The sequence below is a fragment of the Pseudorasbora parva genome, chromosome 1 (genome assembly GCF_024679245.1).
Source record: "Pseudorasbora parva isolate DD20220531a chromosome 1, ASM2467924v1, whole genome shotgun sequence".
Taxonomy (NCBI): domain Eukaryota; kingdom Metazoa; phylum Chordata; class Actinopteri; order Cypriniformes; family Gobionidae; genus Pseudorasbora; species Pseudorasbora parva.
Genome location: NC_090172.1, coordinates 9,712,310 through 9,730,687, shown reverse-complemented (window position 1 = coordinate 9,730,687; position 18,378 = coordinate 9,712,310). Strand labels below are relative to the sequence as shown.

At 37.7% G+C, this 18,378-nt stretch overlaps 2 protein-coding genes across 4 annotated transcripts in view; one reads left to right on the top strand and one right to left on the bottom strand.

The window, feature by feature from the left end:
• Window positions 1-3,584, bottom strand: part of sec24d (SEC24 homolog D, COPII coat complex component) — a 30,758-nt gene extending 27,174 nt beyond the window's left edge. For both annotated transcript variants that reach the window (XM_067419700.1, XM_067419773.1), the window contains exon 1: window positions 3,435-3,584. The gene's annotated coding sequence lies outside the window, so the exon portion shown is untranslated. The remainder of the gene's footprint in view (window positions 1-3,434) is intronic.
• Window positions 3,585-13,122: 9,538 nt separating this feature from the next.
• LOC137043274 (synaptopodin-2-like) overlaps window positions 13,123-18,378 on the top strand; it is a 37,158-nt gene continuing 31,902 nt past the window's right edge. For both annotated transcript variants that reach the window (XM_067419595.1, XM_067419517.1), the window contains exon 1: window positions 13,123-13,239. In XM_067419595.1, coding sequence (XP_067275696.1) covers window positions 13,132-13,239 — 108 coding nt within the window. In that variant the 5' untranslated portion in view covers window positions 13,123-13,131. The remainder of the gene's footprint in view (window positions 13,240-18,378) is intronic.

The following is an 18,378-nucleotide window of genomic DNA, read 5'->3' as shown; positions in this document are numbered from 1 at the left end:
CAAAGGCATAGCTTGATGACTCCAAGTTTCAGCGCAGAATCTTTGACAGGCAGTTTTCACCTCATAGCCGGTGGGAAAGAATCGGGATAGGACTCGAAGTTCATGTTCAGAAATCATGTTCATGGATGCGATTATTAATTTTACTGTAGTATGAAGCAGAGCAGGACTGAGTGTTGAGGAGCTGAGCAAGGCCGCTGGAGTGATTGCTACACAACACAGCTCACGAGCAGCGGGACTTTTATTATAACAGGACACAGTCGCCTGTGTCATTTCTGCTTTTCCGGTCATGAGTATGAGGTAACACAGCTCTGTTTATCATATTAGATACATTTAAGTGCATTTAAAATTATGTTATGATGTTACTCTGTTCAGGGGCGTGGGACTGGGGGGATAAAGGGTACTGAGTAACCAGGGCCCGAGGCGGGGGGGGGGGGGGGGGGGGGCCTTAGAAGTCAGTTTTCTATACATACACATACATGGTACGGGGGCCCAGCAAGATGGTTTGTACCCAGGGCCCAAAATTTGGTGCTACGCCCCTGACTCTGTTCGCTCAGCAACTGCTGTGACCCATTTTGCACTCCAGCGAGAGTAAAACGTTTCTGCAGAATAAAACCAGAAACCAAGGGCCACACAGATATGAAGCAATTGACAGGCGACTCCCTCAGACGTCCTAGTTCCTTGGTTAAAATAGCAATTTTCTCACAATTTACAAATAGTTGGAAAAATCTGGAATATTGTAAGAAGTCAACTGAACAAAATATATAACACTGGCCTGGTGGTTTTTGGATATTTTACTGCAAAAATCATACATAGTACACCTTTAAAATAGTCATAAACAGAAAATGTAGGAAATAGACAAAGGTTTAATTTTCAAACATCAAATCTTCAAGATGTGTTGCATTCAGCACAATACTAACAAAAGATGCACACTTTAACATACTAAGAGTACCTAGACTTTACTGTAAACTGTATGTAATGTTTTCAGGCACTTATCTGCATGTTGACTGCAATTAAATTAAAGTGTACTGTAACAGTATATTTAACGCAATTATCAAAATTTTACCGGACTATTTGACCCACTTAAGTGAAGCTGCAATTTTAAAACTATATCAACTTTAAATGTAATACCAAATAACACACGGTGATTAAAAATATTCTTTAAACATAGCCTAATTATTTTAAAATGTACAAAAACTTTTGATTTGACTATTACAAACATACAATAGTCATGAAATTGTCCTTTTGTTTTATTATTATTATATTTTCTGCAAGTGAAGATTAAAAAAATCAAGATTTGAAGTGCACATTCAATATAAAAGTGAATGACAGGCAGAATCAGTTTGTTGCAAAAATATGATAAATGTTTTCTACAGTGAGTTTACCTGATAGCATTACCTCAAACCTAGGCACGTGTGATCATGAACTTTGACACTTTGAAATATAGATAAGAGGAGTTTGTGATAACAGTATATTGCCAAGAATACAAACTGGTACATACAAAATGTTAATATAATAGTTTAACTATTGTTTCCAGCCATCAAATTAATTAATAAACTTAATAACTTACCATAAATAATAGAGGAATTTATGAGCAATATACTCAAATGGGCAGCATTTTGGTAACTGTAAATTTAAAATGTCTTATTAAATTAAATCATGGACTGTTTATATACCAACCTATTTGAAATATTACACTCAGTTTAAATCCACAATATGTAATTTTCTGCCGCTAGAGGTCACTTATTCAAAGCTAAGGCGTAGCTTAACGACCCCTTGATTTCGGGGAGCTTTTATTATGCCGCAGATGACCACTTCTGCTGTGCATATGTGGGGTAACGCAGCAATGTTTTATCATAATAGATCAATTATTTGATTTTTTTGAAAGTTATGTTATAACTTTATTTTGTGTTCACTCTGTGGCTACTATGAAATACTTGTTGCACACTGCAGTAAAGCTGGATGGATATTAGGCATGGTAAAACAAGGTACTAACGGTAAATCAAGAAAACAAGATTTAAAAAACAATACTGTGTTGAGCTATATAAAAATGATTTGTTTTATGTTGATGAATGTCTCCAAACAGTTACTCACCTGTCTAATAAAACAAATAATATATTAAAGTGTCTTTGGTGTTTTCATGATTTCTACAAAATAAAATTGAGGGTAATGCTGGTATGATGTCATTGATAGGTGATGCACGGACACGGTCCGCGTCCTGTTTAAAATTGCTTATTTCTCTGGATTTAAACATTCTTGGAAACGTTTGGGATAATGTAAGTACACAAGCCAATAAAATATATAACATTATTCTAGTGGATTTTTTGGATATTTTAATCCAAAAATCTTACATATGGTGCCTATAAATGTGCTGTTAATACCGGCAATAATGAAAGACAACATGGCAACTTAAAGTTGCCTAAAATGGCCTAACAAAAACAAAAAAATAAAAACAAAAAATAACATAACATGCATCATAAAACCCTACAACATACATTACTGATAACAGAAGCAACGTTAAAAAAACAGTAATGATTCATACAGGGAATTTCCCATAGGTGATTCATATGTTGTGTTTATTTTTATTTTTAAAAAAAACAGAAAAATACATTGTTTTATAAAATATAATATTGTTTTTTTTTTTCACACCTAATCCCTGGCTAATCTGTTTTTTACTGAAATAAAAATTGTACTGAGTCTTCATTAAAATAACTAACATTTCTACAATGTAATTATAGGCATACAGTATGCATAGTTAAAATATTTGTTATCTATTAATAAACTAATTTCCCAACACTATATGTAACAAAGCAGAGCTAAGAATAACTCTTAGAAAAATAAAATACTGGTCCTCTGGTTTATTAAACACACATTTGAAACTAAACTGAACTGAACATTGGCTGGTCTTTCTCTCTAATTATTGTCAAGAGTGGCCTGTATGAGAAATCATGCCAGTATTTCTGCAAGAGGCCTTTAACTCTCACGGTAATATCGAGTTGTACTAATTATCATTCAACACACACTATAATCAAGAAGAGTGATGACATAAGAGAGATGCTTCAATGATACAGTACACCACAGTACAGTATTAGTCTGCCATTGCCCTGAACTGCCACGTCAAAGACCGTTATGACAGACCTGTAATGTTTCAGTGAGCTACAGATGACTTTACTGAGTAAAGTCCATATTTAAACACTTCACCCATGCCGTAGACAGAATCGATTGATTTATAAGGAGGCGCGTGCACCAGCTGTCACTCCAGTGATACAAAGTTACGAAATATTTTCTGCTTGACACGGAAACTGACACACAAGCCAAACTTATAAAATTGTATTAAGAATAGCGCTGGTAAACCGCATTCAAAATAAGGATGCCTTTCAAAAAAACGTCTTTAGTTTGTATGTTTATTAGTACATACCAAAATAATAGAGACTTACCTGAGAGAAAACGATGAACTGCGTCCTTTCCTCTGGTGATGTTGAATTGCGTGCCGAAAGTGCCACGTCAAACTCCAGCACAGCGCACCGGTGTCTGCGTACACGGCGTCATACAGCAGGCGCCTCTGCGCATGCGCACACTGGTGGGAACCACTACACGTCAGCAAGGACACAGATGTGCGTAGTGAATAAATGCCATTCTCTGCGCTGTACTTTAAAGAGAATGAGAACAGCTTCTTGAATGAAAATGAAAGTAAATTGGCAAAATGCGCTAATATTATTCAAAGCCTGCCCATCATGTGCATATTTTTCTGTTGTTAAGTGTTGTGCACAATAGCCATAGCAATAATGTTGAATGAATGTGATCACTCTGAAGAAATGTTTTTACATTCATAATATTTGTGTAGGCCTATTCTATGAGGGATTACAGCTAACGTACACTTTTCGTATTCACTATTTCAGGTTTCTTATTTTCCATATAGAAAATAACAAGCCAAACGGTATGACTACTTTTGATCAGTCTTTTATATATATATATATATATATATATATATATATATATATATATATATATATATATATATATATATATATATATTCTCTTTTTTGTATCTCTCTGGTTATCCTTGTAAAAAAAAGAAGAAGCATACTTTTAAAAATAATTATTATTACGCACTTTAAAAATATACTTCAGTGTAAGCTGAATGTAATGTTTTCAGACACTTAACTGCATTTATTTTAAATTAAATTAAAATATCATTTACATTTATTTTCAATGCAATTAGTTGAACGAGTGTTTTAACCCACTTAAATAGGACTACATTTTAATATGTAATTGCATAGTTGCTTCTATTGTCTTTTTACATAGATAGACCTATTAATAAAGTGTACTATCAAATACTGACAAGCATTTATGATATAAACTAAATATATTTTAATATAATTTCTTTTGAAACTTGAATGACATTTATTTAAATAGCCTACTTGTAATTACATTTGTCATTTATTTGTAATTTATTTCATTTGTAATTTATTTGTGAAGCTGCATGAAGATTCAATTTGATTTTGATTTGATTTGATTTAAAAACTATTAACTTTAAATGTAATATCGAATACCACACTAACAAATAAAATTCCAATGTATTTAATTATTATATTATTATATTATTATTTAATAAATATAAATGATTAATTATATAAATTAAAATTTATAATTAAGTACTCATGTGCTTCAGTATGTTGCCAACACTTTAAAATAAGTTGCTACTTCTTTAAAGCATGGCAATAGATTATTAAAACATAATTATTGACAATATACTTTATGCAACATAGTAAAACTTATATTTTTAAAGGTGTTTTTAAGTATGTTAAGAAATATTGTTATGAACATGTACCTGCCTTAAGTACACTTAAAGGGGTCATGAACTGCATTATTTTATTGTTTTATAGTGTTTCCTGGGGTGCACTTATAATGTTAGTATGATAACTTGATCATGATTGGTCTATGATAGGTTGTAGTGATGAGCACTGTAGCCGATTACAGACATGTTGAGTGTATGAATGCACTGTAACTCGATTTCTGCACTCTCATGACTGCTTTCATCATAATGTAAATAAAAAAATAAAAAAGCAATTGTAAAGTGATTCTTTCTATATTTTAATAGCAGCTTAAAAAAACAGATCATTTTCATGAGAGAAACAAGATCAAGTTGACCGTTCGATCTGCAGCGATTTTGAGACAAACATCTGAGTGTAGGCCTATATGAATCATTACATCAGAAATTGTGGTCACTGGTATTTTGGTTTTGGACATTTACACATGATCCGTATATACCAAACAATGAAATAAGTGATGCGCCATTTCTGTCAGATCCAATACAGATGGCACAGCATGTGGCACAGCAACAACCTGGCACTGCACAATATTTTGCACTCTTCAAAGGCATGTTTATAGCTCGCTTAGTTACACGATACAGTGTATTTACCTAGTACTGCTTGAATCTGTGGGCAGAGCTACTGAACTTTAGGGTTTGTGATGTCACCAACCTGGGAAGAAGCTCACTGTAGTCCTTATAATCCGCTTGTTGTAGTCCTTAAAAATCGAAATCTGTAAAAGAAAATATCTCCCTTTGCATTGAACTTTGAGTGTCGTAATTTTGCAGATGTTGTTTATGATCAAACAGCAACATTACACACTAACTAAAGTTAAAAAAGTGAAGTTATATAACCAACGACCCTTTAAGTGGCCTTTTATTTCATTAATATGATATCTTCAATTAGATTCTTAAAATGTATACTTCTAAGATTTGAATTTGAAATACACTAAAAGGGCACATAAATATCACTCCTGTTCTGACCCTTAGAGTCTTCAGAAGCTTCAGCCCAACTTGATCTGTCAAGTTTATTATATTGCAGTTTAATAAGTATATTAGCACTGATCTTTATTACTTGCCACAGATGTATGAACAATGGCATTTGGCATGTTAAGTATTCTGGCCTTGTGTCTCTGATTGATTTAATCTGATTTTACTAATGAACATCTTGATTAAAAGTGACACTGCTTTGGCTAGTGCAGTGAGACTTCAGTCACTGGCTTCACTAAAAGTGTAGGTAGACATGTTGTCCAGTCACAATAGAAACATACTGTTTTTAAGAAGAACACCTTAGTGGATATTTGAAATGATATAAAAAATTAAGAAAAACCACACACTGTTGCAGGAAGATGAACGAGATGAAGGTTTAGGCACAAAAGCACAGACTTTAATAATTTCAGAACAATCCAAAGAAAGCAGCAAGAATAACCCACCCCCTCCCGGAAAGGCGTGACCTTGTGCTGAAAGTTCACTGATGGGAGGAGCTTCTGGTGGAGGATGGGAATCTGGGAGAGGTGAAATCTGAGGAAAGCAGGGTGGTAAAGATGGTGGAATATACCAGGAAGAAGCCAGGAGCAGGAGGAGCCAGATGACGACCCAGCCCCAAGGCGTTGCTGGAGGGAGGAGCCATGGTGGTGAAGGCCTCATAGTACCTTGGGGACGAGTGAAGGCAATGGAGGTACATGTGTAGGTTTAGGGACAGTGTCATTATGCCAATTATCTTCATAACTTCGTACGAAATAAAAAGTTTATCCCTCTCTGATACATTATAGCTTGGTGCATGTGAGCGCGGCATGCGCTGTGTATGTCTTATAAAGACGCACACTCAAACGTAATCTGGTCAGGTCGTGTACATTGTGAAGCATGTTGGTGTATTTACAGCGGAGGAAATAAGTATTTGACACATCAGCATTTTTATCAGTAAGGGGATTTCTAAGTGGGCTATTGACACAAAATGCTCACCAGATGTAGCCATCAAGCCAAATATTGAATTCATACAAAGAAATCAGAACATTTAAGTATACAAGTTGAGTCATAATAAATAAAGATAAATGACACTGGGAATAAGTATTGAACACACTTTATTTAATACTTTGTAGAAAAGCCTTTGTTGGTGATTCCAGCTTCTAGATGCTTCTTGTATGTAGAGATCAGTCGTCTGCATTGCCCAGGAGTGATTCTGGCCTATTCTTCCACACAAATGGTCTTTAAATCTTGAAGGTTCCTTTGGCTTCTTTTATGAACTTTGATCTTCAGTTATCTCCATAGATGTTCTATGGGATTTAGGTCAGGTGATTGACTGGGCAGTTCAAGCAACTTGATTTTCTTTTTTTGAAACCACCTCATTGTTTTCTTGGACTTGTGTTTGGGATCATTGTCTTGCTGAAATGTCCACCCTCTTTTAATTTTCAGCTTTCTGGTAGATGGCAGCAGATTTTTATCCAGAATGTCCCGGTACATTTCTCCATTCATCCTGCCTTTAATAATATGAAGTCTGCCAGTACCCCTTGCTGAAAAGCAGCCCCAAACCATGATGCTTTTACCCCAAACTTTACTGTTGGTATGGTGTTCTTGGAGTGGTGGGCAGTGCCATTTCTTCTACAAACATAGTATGTAGAATGACTGACAAAAAGGTCAATTTTGCTTTCATCTGACCAAACTATAGTCTCCCAATAATCCACAGGCTTCTCCAAATGCTCTTTTGCAAACTTTAACCGAGCATCAACATGCTTTTTGTTCAGCAATGGAGTCTTGCGTGGTGAGTGTGTATGGATGCCATGGCGGTTCAGTGTATTGCTTATAGTTCTCTTTGAAACAACAGTACCTGCTGATGCAAGGTCTTGATGAAGTTCTGCCCGAGTGGTTCTTGGCTCTTGGAGAACTCTCCTTATTATTCTTTGGACTCCTCGGACAGGGATCTTACGTTGAGCACCTGATTGTGGCCGGTTTATGGTAAACTGATGCTCTTTCCATTTCCGGATAATGCCCCCCACAGTGCTCACAGGAACATTTAGCATTCTGGAAATACGCCTATAACCATTCCCATCAAAATGCCTTCCAACGATAAGATTACAAAGATCTTGAGACAGTTCTTTGCTTTTACCTCTCATGAATTCTTTCCTGTGTGCCTCATGGGTAACGAGAAGCCTTTATAGGCCATCAATTAGGACTAAATCAGCTGATATCAATTAGTACTGATAGGGGGCAGGATTTCTCTCTCAATACTGACAGATTTCAGGCGATCTCCTGTCCTGGCTTTCTATGCCATTTTGCACCTTGTTATCTTCTTGTGTTCAATACTTATTCCCTGTGTCATTTAACTTTATTTATTATGACTCAACTTGTATACTTAAATGTTCTGATTTCTTTGTATGAATTCAATATTTGGCTTGATGGCTACATCTGGTGAAAATTTTGTGTCAATAGTCCACTTAGAAATCCCCTTACTGATAAAAATGCTGATGTGTCAAATACTTATTTCCCCCGCTGTACGTGCCAATTTTGCTAAGAGCGGAGAGCACGTTTCATTGTCTCTCCACCATGCTAGTGGATTAGCCGTAGAGTCCATTGGTTCTTCTTGGAGATAGCGGGTTAACTCCGTGTCAGCGCGAGCTCTGATCGGTAAAGGGGCAAAGATTTCAGACCTCCGTTTATTGAGGAGATGATGATCTCCAAGATTTCTTTTCTTGGTAGGGGGTGGTGAACAGACCTCTCCCGAATTATCTCCAGCAGTAGCAGCCTCCGTAGCACCACTAACTCCGCCTCCGTTTCCCTCGTCAGCTGATACAATTTCCCTCTGGAGTGCATCTTTTTTTCTTTTTTTTTTATGTTTGTAAAAAATATTTTAATAACACAGTTTTGGCGGTTATAGAGTTCTAATGTCTGTGTTTAACTATAACCGTCGGTCTCACGGTTATATACTAAGCATCAAACCCCTAACTGCAGCGACAACCCCCTTAGGTGGAAGTTGGGTACTGGAGGACTTTGGTGGAATTGGAGTGACTGAGGGTTAAATCGAAGCCTGAGGGAGGGTGGAACCAGATGGAGCCAAAGGGGTGGAGCGCAGCAGATGGCCCACAAGTCCATGGCGGTGGAACGGCGACATCTCACCCATATGGAGCCGATGTTGCAAGGGAGCCGGTGAAGCCAAAAGCCAGATGGTCACTGGTGGAGCTGAGATGGGATCAGCAGCTGGCAGCAGATCCAGGAGATCTACACGCCCAGGAGGGGCTGGTCACTACAAGCCCAAGGAGAATCTGCGCCACTGAGAGTAAGCTGAGGGGGAACTTTGGGGCTGATGGGTGTACCAACTGAACTGATAAAACACATAATCATTGCAAAGGAATCTTTTTAAAGGGGTGATGAATTGAGAAATCAACTTTCCCTTGAGCCTTTGATATATAAAAGTTAATTGTGCTATAAGAACATCCTGTAAATTTCTGAGCTGAAAACTTCCTTGTTAGTCAAAGAAAAGCTTTTATTGACACCAGGTCCATCAAACGCTCAATCTCAGAATATGCCAACCCTTGATGTCATTGTATGGAAAAAAGCTGCCTCAACATAAGAATATGTACATCTGCTTCTGTAGCCACTGACTCGTGGAGCTAAATGGATCGTGCTACCGAGCAATAAACATGCCAAAGATAGCAAGATACTGTCCTGTACCTGGTTGTGGAAGAACAAAGTCCCTGCATAAGCTTCCTTCGGATTCTTATATTAGGAATGAGTGGTTGTACTTTATTTCTAATGAAGTTCCAGCTCACGTAGGGAAGACATTGCATGTTTGTTCACTTCATTTCACCACAGAATCGTTTGTAAACAAGACAGACATAAGGAGATTAACACACAATGCTGTGCCTTCTATATTGGATCCGACAGGAATGGTGCAACACACTTATGTGAGTAAAACATGCTTTTTATATGTGATAGTATTGTATTGTTACAGATTGTATTGATTATGTGTACGTGTCTAACTAAACATTCCTTAGTACACTGTCATAGGCTGAAGAATCCTTTATTTGTGGTGTTGTTGGTTCATTGCCAATTGTGATCAGACTTGGACATGTATCGGCCAGGGCTCACAAAGCCCAACGTCGCAGGGTTATGTGTTTTCCAGGCAGGCTACCAAAACATGAGCCTGTCAGCAGGCCGGTAAATCTTAAATAGTGAAATAACATTCCTTTCTTGATGTGCTTGGTCACTCTCTTGATATTTGAAGGGCGTGCATGCGAGTGTGTGTGTGAACGGTTTGCGGTTATATCCACCGATTGTGTGGGCCAAGTAATAAAAAAAAAACATTTCAATCAAATGCGGGTGGATGAGAGATAAATCATTGTGTTTGTTTGATAAAGATGTTTTGAGTGCCCTGTGAGAGAACCACTCCGGTTGCCGTTTTCAAAACAATCCCTCATGTGAACTGACAGGGGAGCAGAAGCTCATTAAACATGCAAATCCAATCCTAGCCATGGTTTCAATCACCATAATTTTGTGACATGCGCATACAGTTTGTCTGCCGCATCAGAAATGTCGACCGTGTCCTCTTCAGCAGCTGGAATGTGTTCACGGTTGCCATAGGAACTCATATCGGCCACCAGGACACAGTTTTCCACACAGTTTTATAAAAACTATTTATTTGTTGTAAAGTGTAATAACTATCTCAGGAAAAAAAGAATTCTTCTTTCAGGCGCAGCTGAAGTAAAAAGTGCCTGGGACAAACGCTGACAAGATGAGAGAGTGTAGCCAGGCTATGTTTGTGTCATTATTCCAACATTATCTATATAACTTCTTATGAAAAAAAAAAAGTTTATCTCAGAAAAATGTACTTTCCTCTCTTGTCAACATTCTAGCCTGGTGTGAGCTGCACACACTCTTCAGTTGTGGAGGCGTGCGCTGTATATCACGTCACATAAGGATGCACACTCAGGTCGTTTACATGGTAAAAAATTTTGTTTGATCAGTTCATGAAAAAGTTTATCCCACCCTTCTCAACCCAATTACAATTTCATTCGGTTTGGGCATTTTTATTTTGATTGAGGTCTTTATATGGAGCATTTTCATAATAACGCACCTTTGTCATTAGTCAAGACAAAAACTCAAAGGTGTGGCCTCTGGAACTTAAAAGACCAACACAAATTTCCCTCAGAGTTAGATGAAGTACTCACTGAAATTCCATCCCGAACACTGTTAACGTGAGACTGTGTCTTCGTCCACAATTGCGACGCCCAGCACCACACACATCAAACAATGTGGACCTTCTACGACCATCACAGAATCTCTGCAAGTTTACCATCGTTCCTTTGCTCAACTCAGAATGAAACAATTGCAACTGCAACACTAACGGACAGAACTATCAAGACTTTCTCCTGAGACTGTATGAGGACGCTCTACAAAAAACTCAGGCAAATGCAAGTAATGTTTGACATACGAATTCGCTGTGTAGTTAATTCAGTGTTTCTCAACCTTTTTTCTGTCATGACACCCTTTAAAAATGTACAAAATTTTGTGGCACACCCTCGCATTCTTTACACTAAAGGTGTAATGTAGGCCTACAGATTGCTCATGAGTCGGTTTGGTTCAGAGACAACTTGAATAAATAATAAAATGTAAAATAACTGCATATTTAACTGTTTAAATTAAAGATTAATCCTTATTAAACTTACAAAAGCTATTCAATCAAGAACGGTGAGTGACTTCCTTATCTTTTGTTTGACATTAAACAGACAGCAGTAAAGGCTACTGCCCCTTTAAGAACTAATGCAAGGATAAAGTTCACTTAAGACATACAGACTATTCTTTTATTATCGCTGTTTTAGTGTATCACTGAGGAACCAGCACGTGTATCCATCGACAGAAACATACATATTAGAAACATACAAACATTATTTTCAAGTTAAAACCGATTTTAAAGATGCGCCATCACATGTGAGATGAACCGCGGTGCCGGCACCTTACACGGCACCTCCCGCTCACGTCAGACGGCGGCACCCCGGTTGGGAAACACTGAGTTAATTCACTGATAACCGTCACAAGGACGTGCTGAAGCTCTCTTTGCTTAAATTAGCTCAAAATTACTATCAGGTGTAAGTAATTACCTTGACAAACTATACATCATTAAAAAGATCTAAGACTAAAGTTTAATTTTTTTACCTCTGTTTTATTCTCAAAGTCTTATAGTGACCGTAATGTGTTAATATGTGCCAGGAGTTATGAATATGATCTTGGGCGTCGCTACCTTTTGATTGTAATATGCGCGTCATTTGCTCCCATTCATAAAAAACTCCTCTGTGGTCGTCATGAAGACACTCGACAAAACAACTTCCCTCAGGGCTTTTACTTCAAATGTGTGCAGATGTGGAGAAATATTGATAGATTCTCACATGTTTGAGTCAAATTTCTATACAGAGAAGTATTATTTATTAAATCTTTATCCAAAATCCGCGGATGTATGATTATGAGCGCATGTATACTATGATATGCTGTGTTTTCAATTCATTCTGGCAGCCGGAGGGCGCTGGAAAGCTGTACTACTGAAAATTCACCCCATATTTAGCTCACGAAGAACAGACACACCATGTGACATTCAGGAAGTATCTGACATTTCCAAAACAGCTTCCAGAGATCGTTAGATCGCTATTTTATGCAGATAGACACGTTTTAAGAAAATATCCTTTCTGAAGACTTTCAGAAATGTTTTGTTTGTTAGCTTTTGACTATTAGCCTACTATTTTAATAATTATGACCAACATCATATTAGGCCTATGTTTAAATTATTTTAAAACAAACATTTTCAGAACCTTAACAGTTATTTTGTAGCTATTTCTCACTTACTTAGGATTTGCATCCTAAACATCATCTAACGTTAAGAGTGAAGATGCCCTTGTGAAAAAGATTGTGCACTTGCAGTAGCCTATATAGCTACTTCAAATCATAAAATTCAATTTTTTTCAAAACCTTGCAGATAATGTAATATTAATCAAATAAAATGCCACTAAATTGGCACTTTTCATGTTTTCAAACACACTTATAAGCACATTGTGAACTTTGCAATAATGTCAAATTATTATTACTTTACTTCAAAGTAAATTTTAAATCATAATCTTTTATTTCCAGCCTACACTCTAACCATAATAATGTGGTGCGTTGCTTTTTCATTGTCGGTTAAACCTGCGTAGAAGAACAGCTCCTCTCCTCAGGGTAATCTCTGAAGAATGACGCCGAAAAGAGGGCCGGGCTCCAGCTGTTGTGGCTTTACACCCACCAAAGTCAGCCTCCGATATCGCACTGAACAAACTTGACTTCTCTCAGTCTCAGACAGCTGCAGAAGGATGGGCACGGGGGAGTTTTTGTGCGTCACGCTGCGTGGCGGCGCGCCGTGGGGATTCAGACTCATCCAGAGCGTTGAGGACCCTCAACATCCTCTCCAGGTGATCGAGGTGAGACTATAGACTACTATTATGATGATGAGGACTTCTTTGAGGAGTGTTAATAACTAAGTTTTTAGTACGTGTTGGCAGAGACCCGATGACGCTGGTGAATATCCATCGTGTTCTTTTTCTTTTATTATAGGCCAGCTGTTTCTCCTATTTATCTCAATGGGTGATTTATATAATAAAGTACACACATGCGCAAGACCCTAATGGTTATCTGGTCTTAGCTTTAGTTGGGTCTTTCAGATGACCAGATGAGATGCCATTGCTAAACACCAGCGTGAAACGTGAACTGAGATATTAGCTAAAACCAGCAAACCAACTTAGACAGCTCCAGGGTGAAAGCTTACTGAAGTTGATGTTAGGCAGCATAAAAGATTTGCTCTTGGATAAAGGTGAGTCAAAAATAGATTTGAGTTCATGTGTATGCATCAGCTGGTCCTGAGGGTTGCCTATAATGTATGGTCATGGATGAAGGTTTTATTAAAATGTTCTCTTATTTAGAAAATAACACAAAACAATGTCCATCTTTGTTGGAAATGGCCAATTTTGTAAACAGTATCTTGCATAATGACAGCATATCTATAGTGGCCACCCACTGAGTTCAAATTCAGTCGTTGTTTTGATAAATGTTCACTGCCAAAGTTGTTTTTCTTTAGCTGAATTTTACAGAGAGATCTGTGCTGTGCAGGCTCTGCCTGTCTCAGACTTCAGCAAGGGTCCTTATATGGTCACAGCAAAGCTAACAAAGCTTGTTGGCCAAGTACAGACTATCTGTCTTCACTCCCATAGATATCAAGAATCTAAACTGTTAGTATTGAAAGGCTGGAATTATTAGCTGATTTTTTTTTTACTATAGAGAAAACATTGATTTAGTAATAATGAGCCTTAATAAAACGTATTTTCTTATATCAGCAGGTTTTGCGAGTGTCAACTTAGAATATTCTGAATGTTTATGTTGCATAATAGTATTATATTTATATGGAAATGCTCAACAGCCTCCGGCCCTGCATGACAAAGACATATGTTTGTACTTAAAATGCTTTGCCTACTTAACAGCTTAATAAGTTTAAAAGATCTTCAAAGCAACAAAATGGTATTTAAACAGTGCAAAATGTTTAAGCAACATAACGCAGGAGGGCTGTTGTACTGAATTAATAACACCCTGTCTGTGATACAGATTTTCTCCTGGCTCACTGGTGAGAGAAAGAAATGGCTTGCAGTGAGAGAAAACATCCAGATTTTTTTTAAGACACATGTTGTAAAAGAATGGTTGGGAGGGAGCATTAAGAAGCATTTTCACCCAAATGAATGCTCCTCTTGATGAAAATAAATGTTATGATGTTATTTCCATCAGGTGCATACATTTTGGTCAAGATCTTTTATTGACAATGCAAGAGTCCAGCACTCTGTAAAGTGTCCTCCAGCACATCCCAAAGACTTTCAATTAGTTTAACGTCTGCACTCAAAGGTGCCAAATCATGTGAAAATGATTCTTCATTCGTCGTTTCATTCTTTCACAATTTGAGCCTGATGAATCTTGACATTGTCATCCTGGAATATGGCCAAGATGTGCCTTCCTACATGATTGTTTAAGAAATTAAAAGTTATACATTCCATCAATCAGGTTAGAAGATCTGTTTCCAAATATATAACACCCTAGAAACATAAAAATCACTGCAATAATGATCTTTAGCCTATTTAAATCAAAAAGCAATTATGAAAAGCTATGAATAAATATACATCTTAATATACAGCACACATGGCCGAACACCACTCGACCAATTAGATTAGAGAACCGGAACTCTTTCATATAATACAAATTAATGTTTTCCACAGATTGCTTATTGAAATACACCTCTGTGTCAATCAATACAGCTGATAATATATAGCATACCAAAAGAAATGCCCTATTAAATGTACTGTATGTACATACTAGAACTGACGAATAATTGACAATAACAGCCTAGACTTGAGTCTGAGGTCACATGGTGTTCATTTTGGATGATCAGTGTTCCTGGCCAGTGGAAAAAATAGTTAAGCAGTTATTTCTTTCTCAGCTGAAAAGCTCATTTATTTGCAGCTCCATAAAGTGTTTTTCATAAAATATAGTCATATTTTACAATTCAGTAAAACAGTAATAGCCATTAGTATGGTCTAATCCTCCACCCAGTACATGTTGTGTTAGTGTAGACTCTCACACTTTAGCTTTGGCAAACTTATAATTAGCAAACTTTTGACTGTTTGTAATGATATTTTATATAAGTCAAACCCTCATAAAAGTATAACTGGCAAAGTAGGCTTCTGTGTCTGGTGTCATAATAATTTTAAATGTGAACCATACCAGGAGAAATGCAGTGTACCCACAGAGCCTTGACTCAAAATCTGATTGAGACTATTTTCTTTTTTTGTTGTTGTTGTCTATTTTAATTTATCTATTGCAAAATACACTCACCTAAAGGATTATTAGGAACACCATACTAATACTGTGTTTGACCCTGTTCCACCTTCAGAACTGCCTTAATTCTATGTGGCATTGATTCAACAAGGTTCTGAAAGCATTCTTTAGAAATGTTGGCTCATATTGATAGGATAGCATCTTGCAGTTGATGGAGATTTGTGGGATGCACATCCAGGGCACGAAGCTCTCGTTCCACCCAGTGGCGTAACTTTGTTTTAAAAAGTGGGTGGGACATAAATTGCGCATCATATGGACGCAAAAAACTGCGTACTATATGCACGCCAAAGCTCATTTTGACATATAAGGGGCGCTCATACTTTAAAATTAGCTTTGGCGTGCATATGGTAGGCAGTTTTTCGCGTGCATATGATATGCACTATATGACGTATTAAGGGGGGTTGCATTGCTGATACAATGTTATATCAGATGTAAAATATGTACAATAACAATTGCAGAAAAATGAGTATTAAGATGTCTGGAAATCAATTAAATAGTTCATTTATTGATATAGATCTCGTTTAATTATTGCATCTAAACACAATATAGCGTTGTGCCAAGATTTGTGAATAAAGGCATTTGCACACTTTGCTTATAATCCCTGGTCTAGTCTGTTAAACTTGTCAGAAGTTCTCGTTTCTAATCTGCCCTCGTAGCCTATTTTTTCTCTTATCAAAACCGAATACCATCAGTGGTTGTACATCAAGAGCAGGGACAGTTTTTGTGCATTTTGTTTCGTGATCTGACCAGAACAAATAGAAAGTGTCTGCAACGGCGTTAAGCGTTAGATTAAAGCGCTCGTCTGTGTGAAGACTGCATGAGCCGCGAGAGAAATCTGCTCCACTGATAACAGCGGCAACGAGCGCCAGATCTCCTCTTATTTAACAAACGAATGAAATTATGCTCTTCTAGTTAACCAGAGATGTTTTGTTTGGATTAGTTAGGTTCATCCGTGAAGCAAGATGTTTTAAAAAAAGGTGACATGTCCCACCCGCCCACCCGCAAATTACGCCTATGGTTCCACCACATTTCAAAGATGCTCTATTGGGTTGAGATCTGGTGATTGTGGGGGCCATTTAAGTACAGTGAACTCATTGTCATGTTCAAGAAACCAATTTGAAATGATTTAAGCTTTGTGACATGGTGCATTATCCTGCTGGAAGTATCAGAGGATGGTACATAGTGGTCATAAAGGGATGGATATGTTCAGAAACAATGCTCAGGAAGGGTCCTAAACTGTGCCAAGAAAACATCCCCCACACCATTACACCACCATCACCAGCCTGCACTGTGGTAACAAGGCATGATGGATCCATGCTCTCATTCTGTTTACGCCAAATTCGGACTCTACAATCTGAATGTCTCAACAGAAAATCGAGATTCATCAGACCAGGCAACATTTTTTCAGTCTTCAGCTGTCCAATTTTGGTGAGCTTGTGCAAATTGTAGCCTCTTGTTCCTATTTGTAGTGGAGATGAGTGGTACCCGGTGGGGTCTTCTGCTGTTGTAGCCCATCTGCCTCAAGGTTGTGCGTGTTGTGGCTTTACAAATGCTTTGCTGCATACCTCGGTTGTAACGAGTGGTTATTTCAGTCAAAGTTGCTCTTCTATCAGCTTAAATCAGTCGGCCCATTCTCCTCTGACCTCTAGCATCAACAAGGCATTTTCGCCCACAGGACTGCCGCATACTGGATGTTTTTCCCTTTTCACAACCTTCTTTGTAAACCCTAGAAATGGTTATGCGTGAAAATCCCAGTAACTGAGCAGATTGTGAAATACTCAGACTGACCCGTTTGACACCAACAACCATGCCACGCTCAAACTTGCTTAAATTACCCTTCTTTACCATTCTGAGATTCAGTTTGGAGTTCAGGAGATTGTCTTGACCAGGACCACACCCCTAAATGCATTGAAGCAACTGTCATGTGATTGGTTGATTAGATAATTGCATTAATAAGAAATTGAACAGGTGTTCCTAATAATCCTTTAGGTGAGTGTATACTATGTAATTAAACAATATGCATACATTCTGCTAAAATAACGTCTAAATGTATTTGGGATGGATAAACGTTCTGTCTCCTCCTCACGTTATCTTTTGCGTTTACTGACGTGGAGAGACTCTTCCTGGGGATAAGTTGTACGTTACATAAACATTCTTACCTTTCATCTCAACAAAGAAAAAGTAGTGCTTAAACTTCCAGTTTGCGAAAGCTACCTTTGAAGTCATAGGACATGATATCGCTCTGACTCCTGATCGCTGGTCGCATGCGTGTGTGCGTGGCGTGTGTGGATATGTGCCCAACAGGCGCGCATGCACGCACTCTCACACACACACACACATAGCTGCAGGTCCGCTGACAGATAGCATGCCTGTTCGGATGAAAACCGCTTTTGTGCATTTGGCAGACGCTTTTATCCAAAGCGACTTACATTGCATTCAAGGTACACATTTTTACATTTTTAGTCAATTCTCAATTCTTGCTCTCCCTGGGAATTGAACCCATGACCTTGGCGTTGCTAGCGCCATGCTCTACTGTTTGAGCTACAGGAAAGCCGCTTGAGTGAACTCAATTATAGTAACGCCAGATTTTATTGCCAGTAATGGTAACACCGTTGTAACGGGGAAACAGTCATTCGTTTGATTACTCGATACTGAAAAAATTAACCCGGAAGTAACGCTGTTTATCT